At 44.1% G+C, this 8834-nt stretch overlaps 1 protein-coding gene across 1 annotated transcript; it reads right to left on the bottom strand.

The window, feature by feature from the left end:
- Positions 1–1182: 1182 nt before the first annotated feature.
- On the bottom strand, positions 1183–1983 carry LOC119728049 (kin of IRRE-like protein 2). Its single transcript, XM_038200126.1, has one exon. It carries the CDS (start codon positions 1981–1983, stop codon positions 1183–1185), a length of 801 nt encoding a protein of 266 aa, XP_038056054.1.
- Positions 1984–8834: the final 6851 nt, after the last annotated feature.

The raw sequence follows: 8834 nt of genomic DNA, 5'->3' as shown, positions 1-8834 counted from the left end.
TGATCGACGTACAGGACACGGATGCAAAACGTCGGCGGTATGTGATGGACGAAGTTTGGGCGTAAATTATTGGGCATGGGCTCGGCACTCATTAAAACGATTCTTTTTTTGGCTTTTATGGACAAGGAATGTATGAAAGACAACTTTTATTATTCGAGGTACAACAGAAACACAGAAAACCTACAGAAAATTTCAGTACTTCCGGCTTCGCGCACTTTAAAGAAATCAACAAAAATGGGGGTTTCACATTACTTCCACATTTTTCAGTGGAATCGCTATAGGTTTTCAGAAACTGACCGTGAAATAGTGTACGGGACCTCATATCCTCTTTCATCCTTGGTGGAAGCCCTCTTCGGTAACTTGCGGAATTTCAGAAGTATCCCCTCCCCTTCCAAGCAAGGAGTGTCGTCTTCCAAGCTCCCGGTCGCACCTTTCACGGACTCGGTGTGGAGAAGAGGTTTCTTCCTGTGCTCCCGGGGTAGGGTAGCGGACATTGGCGTCGTCACTGTCTCTGCGTTCTGTTCGTAAGACGTCATGCTAGACAGAACATTCATCTGAATCCCTAAGTGAAGGTTGTCGCTGTCGTTGCGTTCCAAGGTGCTGCAGTACGTATGTTGGATCTCCTTCTTGCTGCTGGCTTTTCTGTCTGACACTTTTGATGACATTGCCCGCTGCTCAGGAACACCTCCTGAAGACAGTTGCTCATCCTCAACCCGTGTCGGTTGAATAGACAAACCTTTCACCTCGGTTACTCCAGACTGCCCGTCTTTGCCTGAGATGGTGACTCGATTCTTGCAACGTAGAGGGCAAACGATAAAGAGAAGTAGAGCCGACAGTAAGCCGAGAACGAAGCACGCGGCACCAGTACCGGTAGTTATGGCTACCGTCTGGACGGTCTGGGTTATATCGCTCGCGCTTTTGTTGCGCACGTTTACGTGACAGGATTTGTGATCAGCTTTCAGATCTGGAACTCGAACTTCGCAGGTGATATTAAACATGAGATCGGATGGTTTCAGAAAATCAATGTGTAGGATTTCCCCGGTAGATCCGGCACTCCAGATGCCGAATCTCAGCTCGGATAAATCGTTGTTCTGGCGGTCTGTATCATCCCTAGAAGGATCTGTGCTTGTGACAACCGCGATACCACCGCTCGTTTCGTTTGCAATCCTTAGGCCTACTCCATCAAGATGACCATGCGAACGAGGCAACGCTGGTAAGTTCTGACGGGAGAGCGGAGCAGGTGAAGAACACAGACGTCGAAGGGGGAACGTCTACCTGGCCACCGGGAGAAAGCACGGCTTCGACTCGCTCGGCTTTCTGGACCATCAAACTCCCGGTAGCGTTAGCTGACACACCGGACGGAACAGCAACAACACAGGCGATGCTTCTGCTGTGTGCAGATGTCTTGACTCGCTTCAATCGCAATGAGGAGGTGCCGTCTCCTTTTTCGACAAGTACACGTGAGCCTGAGTCCTTCATCAAGGTGCGTGTCTCTTCCACGTACCAAGTGAAAGTCTGGATGTACGGCATTCCGGAGGCAGTACATGTAAAGACGGCATCGGTGCCCTCGTATACTGTTTGCGAAGTGGGAGTAAGGGACAAGGTAGGTGGAATATTCAGTGGGACCTCGGAGCAAGATTCCTTACCGTGTGGCCCATTCACCTCGCAGTAGAACCTGAGCCCGTTTTCATCCGCTTGGAGCAAATGCCGTAAATACACGTTATCGTCGGCCTCCTGGTCAGGGTTCAGAAGCCGTTCATCCTCCCTGAACCACGATAGTTTCAAGCCTCTGCCAGCGAGCTCTTTTGTCGCGGTGCATTGCAGAGCAACCTCGGTTGCAACTCCGCGAGTGAGTTCAGTAGAAAGACTGTTGCAAGTCAGAGATGGTGAGTCTTTGGGTAACGAGACAGTCACTCGTGCAGTTTTAGCACCGAAACCTACATCCCCTGCTGGACAATCCGGCCAGTAGGCGCACATGTACATGCCTGAGTCCCGCAAGGGCGGATCCAGGACACAGTTTTTGGGGGGGCCAAAAAAAAATTTTGGTCCCCCCAAAAGTGGGTCTAAAAAATTTCGGCGTGGGGTTCGGGGCCCGCTAGGGCCCCGAAAATTTTTTGGATTCTAGATGCTCTGTGGTGCGATCTGAGGCAATTTCTGACCACTTTAACCAATTTGTTTTGAGTAAAAGATGGTGGGGTACTCATTGCCTGCCTTTATTGCGATGTCACATTAAAAAAAAAAAAATTGGTTTCGTTTTGGGGGGGGCCATGGCCCCCTTTGGCCCCCCCCTGGATCCGCCCTTGGAGTCCCGATGTCGCGCCTTCTCGATCCTGAGCGTGTAGTTGTCGACCTGTAACATCCGGCTGACACCATCCCTGCTTTCCAGGGACTCTGTCGTCTCACTACGGTGCGAGTAGCTGCCGCGGTGAACAAAGTGAGACCTGCCGATGTCATGGCTAATGTTGTCCTGCGACAAATCCCCGCCTGTGATATGAATATACCGCCACAGTCCGTCCTCACCGTCCCAGCGGAACGCCCATAGCATCCGCTCCCACGGTTTACGATCCTCCACATCACAGTGAAGCTCCAAACTTTCTCCCTCGGCGATTTCTGTATCTCTAGGATGACGCAAGAAGTAGACACCATCAACATGACTCGGTAAATGAGCTGTGATCACAAAGACAACCGAAATGCACTCGATAGCGGTATGAAACATGGTGAGCGATATTACGTCTGAAAACTGGTCTTTTGATCCAAGTGATCTAAATGTTCGTCTGCGAAACTGTTAAGTTTTACTCGCAACCAAAATCGGGATTTTCAACCACCACTGTCTGGAGTCTGCCAAAACACTGTCCAATATACGGTTGTCGAGCGCACACTGGTTAACAATGTGCGTCAGAACATGAGGGGTTTTTTTTTCAGAGAACGACCGTGATCGAAAGATTCGAGCAATTTACCTTTTATAACCTGCTGTTCAGGAATTGGGCGTGTTGACAAAAGTGAAAAGGAACTAAATGACATTTTTATTTTTCATCGAAAACACGGTTTTTATAATGGATTGTGGTTGTGGTCATTACATTTTTCTCACGACAGGATGGCTAGAGCGGTACTGATGTTTCATTACACTTAAAAAGGATCTTATTCCTAGGATCTGATAAATTACATTTCTGTTTTTCATCGAAAATATTGTTTTTATATACAGGATGGCGGTTGTGTTCATTACATTTTTCTCACGACAGGATGGCTAGAGCCAGGTGTACTGATGTTTCATAACACATAGAAGGATCTGATTCATTTCCTTCTGTGGATTTCAATCTCTATCGGCGCATATTTGCGTCTTTAACATTCGATTTGATTTTCATAACCTTTTTGTACAGAGGTTGACCCCCAAAAAGTTGTGCAAGCAGACATCTTTAAATTTCTCAAAAAGTATCCAACATCAGCATTTCATGTTGGTGGAGTATATTGTTTGTACTCTTGTGTATAATCACAGCGAAAATCCATTCATTCAAACCAGAGATACAACAGATTATAAATGGCAATGTGTTTTTCACCCGTTCCAGTGTGATTTACACAGTTAATGAAAAAAAAACATTGCAGAGTGCCGGTTGAGCGATTTCCAATGCAATGTGTAATTCCCATTGGAATAGTTGAAAAGCACATATCCTTTCTATAATCTGTTACAGCTCTGGTTTGCATGAATGGGTTTCCATGACATTTTTACAGATTATACACAAGAGTATAGTTAATATGCTCCATCAAAATAAAATACTCATGTTAGGTACTTTTTGAAAAAATTAACGATATCACAACTTTTTGGGGGTCACCCTGTAGTGCACTTAGATTTCATTATTTTGATTCTTATGTTGAAATGAAACCCAAGGGTTCCTCAAAACTCCACGGATATTGTAGCTCCGAAGCCTGAAGAAAAGTCAGAGAGAGAAGACAATGAAGAAATGTTCAGGTTTAGAGGTGGGAGGAAAAGCCCGGAGTGATATTGCAGGCAAAGTCCACAGAATAAGGCAGGAAATGAAAACTATGTCAGCTGCAGGAATCGAACCCGGGCCATAGAGGTGGTGGAAGGCGAGGAAAGAACAAAACCAACCTGGCTCTGCAAAACACAAATAAATACAAATGCAGAACACAGTTAAATACATACAGCATCGACCCCTGGTAAAGGCACATTTACAAGAAGTTTTGACTTAAGGTTAAATGGTAATGCTTTCCCGTGAACAGCTGGTTAGTTTGCTTGTTCATCATGCGCGCTGATAACCTGTCCTATCAACCATACGGCCTAATACACAATACAAACAATTATAGAAATACGAAGTTCGATTTTAAACAAATCTGGCTGTGTTTACTGAGTTGAATAATAGAAACTACCAAATTCAAGTATGAACATTTGACCTTGTATTAAAAAAAAGTGCCTTGGATCTTAAGAATAGCCTGAACTGAACGGAACTTAACTCTGACATAATTATGTACCTGTTTCATGACACAACCAAACAGAATTACCAATAATAATGGCAATGGGTTTGAAACAAAAAATGGCGTCACATGTTGTTGTCAAGAGTAACTGAAAAAAATCGATACTAGCAGGCCGATGTTTGTCTCTGCCGCACACCAGATGTTGAATAACAAACAACAAAATGAATACCTAACAGCTGCTGCTGATAGTAAAGAACAGTGAATTTAATCGAGTGGCAATGATACCATTGGATATGAAAAGGGCACAGAAAATTACTTCATCGATGTGTACACGTATACTGTTCATGTTTCGCCGCGTGATGCAGTTCATAAGATTCAGATACTCTGAAGACAACACGAGTAATTTAGCACTTATTTCATGATCGACATGGGTGAGTTTGTTGTGTGTATACTATTAAATAGGTTTATGTCATGCATCTGTATCTGTATCTGTAGCATACTGCAAGCAAACTCCACTATGGGATATACGGTTGCAGGCGCGTGGTGGCTAGCAGCATCCCTATACAATTTTATTAGTAGGCCCCCTTAGTGTTGAAGACAACTGCATCTCATGGAGCCTTGCAGTTGACTTAAAGGACTCCACTGAAGTAGCTTCCCTGACTTCGGTAGGAAGTAAGTTCCACTGAGCTGTTGTTCTTGGTAGCAAAGAGTATCTGTAGAAGTCCTTTTTAGATGTAGGGTGAACAAAGGATAATGAAGATATTTTCTAGTTGAGATTTTGTCCTGTTTGGAGTCAACTTGGTACTGGTCAACATCAATTGCGATTTTATGATGAATGGATTTGTACAGCAAGGTTAGTCTAGATATGGTCCCGCATTCCTCCAATGATTTCCATCCGAGGTGGGTGATCATGGATGAGACACTACTTGTGCGTCTGAAGTCCTTACAAACGAATCTGCTGGCCGCTCTGCGTTGGACAGCTTCCAGTTTATTTTTGTGGTCCTGATGGTATGGATCCCACATGCTGGCGCAATATTCTAACTTAGGTCTGAGCAGGGTCTTATATGCAGTTTCTTTATAACTTTGGTGGAGCAGCTGAACAGATTCCTACGCAGCAGCCCAAGAACTTTGTTTGCTTTAGAAGTAGAGTTACTTATGTGTTCAGCCCAGTTCAGTTTGTTGTTTAATTCTACTCCCAGGTAGGTGTGATTTGTGACTGTTTGGAGAGGATCGTCGTTTATCTTATAAGATGACAAAAGAGGTTTCCTTTTGTGGGTCATGTGCATGGCATAACATTTGGTGACGTTGAATCTCATCTGCCACTTGGACTCCCATTTACAAAGGGTATCGATGTCGTTTTGTAGTTTCTGGTTGTCTTCCGGAGTTTGGACTTCACGATATAATATGCAGTCATCTGCCAGTCATGCTAAGGTTCAAGTCATACTTGACCAAATATAACTAATTTTCCGACAATGTTTTACTAATATGGGGAACCTCTGATGATAGAGTAAGCCTACACTGAATACACGATTTACAGGTTAAACGATTACTGCTATGAATGTTTCTTTAAGTATAATCTGAATTATATTTTTTGAAGACCAATTCTCAACAAAAGTACAATGTTACTCTGGCAGTTAGCCGTACAGCATGGAGAATATGAAGCTCCATGCCTGGAAGATATCGTTCTATTTCAGATGCAAATTGCTTTATGTTGTATGCGGCCGATCATATCAACACTAATTACAGACACCCCTTTCACTTTACAATTTCAAAGATACAGAATTTAACCCAAACACAAACGAACTTTTATATTTTTGCAGATGTACATTGACGATGAGCCTATGCAACAAGTATGTGGAGTGCCGATACGATGGCCCTTACCAGAAATTATGTGATACAAATAGCGGGTACATGTAAACTATAAACGCGTCAAAACTGGAGTCAGCACTGATGTGACGTCACTGCCATCATAATCGTGTGATGTACACATGCTTATTCCAATCAAATTGCAGCTGCCTACAAATCATCCGAACAGATGAGCATCATAAATGTTTGATGTCAGCAAACACGGTGCAGCCCATTGTAAATTTTGAAACAGAACTAGCATCTTTATTGGTGCGCTAGACTTGATGTCAGAAAATAAGATGGCAACAACACGTGACAGGGACTACCGGTGAATATATTGAGAGAAAAGGGTCAGAGCGTCTCTGAAGCGTTTTTCTCTTTCTTCCAAGTTCTGCGCCAACTTCATATTGATGAAGAATAAGGCACATTGTTGATGTATCACGTGATCTATCAGTACCAAAATATTACAATTTTGATTCTTTTTTGCAAGATAAGTTCTTCCGAAATGGCTGCTCGAGCGGGTGATGTACAGAACAGTCGCACGGAGAGTATCAACGACGACATCGATAGCCTCGATGGCACGGACGACAACCTGTCACGCACGTACTCAGGGCTACCGAACATATGCCGACTGTCCTGCCACAGCTGGCCCGACTGTCTGCTGACAATCGTATCCATCTTGTTGTTTGCAGGGATAACAATGTTGATTGTTGGCTTCCTCGTCCCCAGGTCACCCCCTTCGAGCGCTAAGCATGAGCTTCCAGCCCGTGCGTACGAGGCTTTGATGGTGCAGTATGCTAATCGGGGTTATATCCTTGATGTAGTCATGGTTCTGGGTTTGGTATGTCTGCTACTTTGCGCCATTGTCATGTCTACGCTACATGTTGGTGTCTACTTTAGGGGGAGTGGGTTTTTCCCGCTGTTCCCCGCGCGTTTTCAGAGGCGCCCGAGTTGTGAGGGCGGGAACAGCACGTCATCATCACAGGCGTTGGTTCTCTCCAGGACCGTCGGCTACGGAGGCCTTGCAGAGACTGAACACTGATTACATTCGGGCCTCATTAGGCCACAGAGGCCTATACGAGACCAAATATGATTGGAATTAGTGGAGGCCCCATAAAGTGCTCCCCCCCCCAAAAAAAGGTAACCCACAAAGGAATAATGACCAAGCTACATTCTTTATGACCAATATTATGGTTTTGTCATAAACTGGGGACTGTAAGCTTTCCATTGATATCTTGGATGCATTGCTCTGGTCATTCATCGGTAAGGCCCAATGTCTTGAAAAAGGTATGTAAAAACCTGGGTGTGGCAGTTTGATGTAAAACATTATGAGCACATCCAGACATAAGAGACGTAGGCTCAAGGGAAATTTAAGTTTATGTAAACATGAACAAAGCAGAATAACTGCCAATTGATAATCGTGATCATTCAGGATTCAACACCCTACATGATGTATGATATCATCTGCCACCACAGTCCGCCTGCCCTTTCAACACGAAGTTCTCAGCGGCAGCGCATATCTTTCATGGCCCATGCGTCTCATCATTGCAGGTAAATTGCCCACCTCGTGCTCAATGCAGGCCTGCGCTTGCGCATCCTGAAGGTCGGAGGTGGATTGCTGAAAACCTTGTTCTTTAATTTAAATCGATAGCATGGATGACATCCTATGTATTTTGGAAATGAAAAAGTAAACGTTCGCATATGCCATGGGTTACGTTTGTACTATGTCTTGTAATTTATTGGACAATGTAATTAATGTATTGCTTAAAAATCTAACAAATCTCTTGGTTAATTACCTTACGTCCATCATGTGTGCAGGCTTATGGTACATTACCACCACACTCTCCAAAAATATGGTCGGGCACCTTTCTATGCAAAAAGCCTCACTGGCCCATGGTTTTGTGCGTAAACCTTATCAGTCGGACGATCACACTCAATTGACTTCGGCAAAACCGCAATAGAATAAGTTAACCGGACCATTTTTTCCAACAAGAGTGTGATTCTAATGCTGCATGTAGTAGGCTTTTAAAAAGAGCTTTTGCAATTGGGAAAGACACTTTGGAAACATCCAATCAGTTTGGATATTATGCGTCAGGAATTTCTGAATGAACGAGCACATTTTTCAACAGTATTTTATTACTATTATTTTTCGGTGTGGTGGTGGTGGAGGGGGGGGGGGGCTATTCAGCCGATATATCCGAATGGCACAATAAGACCGACAGCGGGCGCAATAAATTCGCGAGTGATTATAGGGTTTCAAAAATTTATACGCGAGTCATTTGCATAGAAAGTGCCCCCCACAATTTTTTGTAAAAAACGAGACCGTATAGTTTAAAAACCGGTGTAATCGTGCGAATTTTGCAGAGGATCATCTCCCTAGCTTTTGGGCTATTATCTAAGAGCAGATTTGATAAAATTAGGGTTCAAAATGGGTCCTATTTGCACGAGCAAATGTAGGGATGCCATTGGTGATGTTGGCAGCGCAGCATGCAGGCTCAAGTCTCATTACCACCACACTCTCCGAAAATATGGTTCGGCCAGCTTTCTATGCAAAGCCTCAT

Source organism: Patiria miniata, unplaced genomic scaffold (assembly GCF_015706575.1).
Source record: "Patiria miniata isolate m_02_andy unplaced genomic scaffold, ASM1570657v1 HiC_scaffold_20, whole genome shotgun sequence".
NCBI classification, from domain to species: Eukaryota; Metazoa; Echinodermata; class Asteroidea; order Valvatida; family Asterinidae; genus Patiria; species Patiria miniata.
This window is presented reverse-complemented; position numbering and strand designations above follow the sequence as displayed.

Bases quoted from the DNA above. Each gene is read 5' to 3' on its own strand.
- LOC119728049 (XM_038200126.1), bottom strand. From the start codon at position 1,983: ATGTACATGTGCGCCTACTGGCCGGATTGTCCAGCAGGGGATGTAGGT.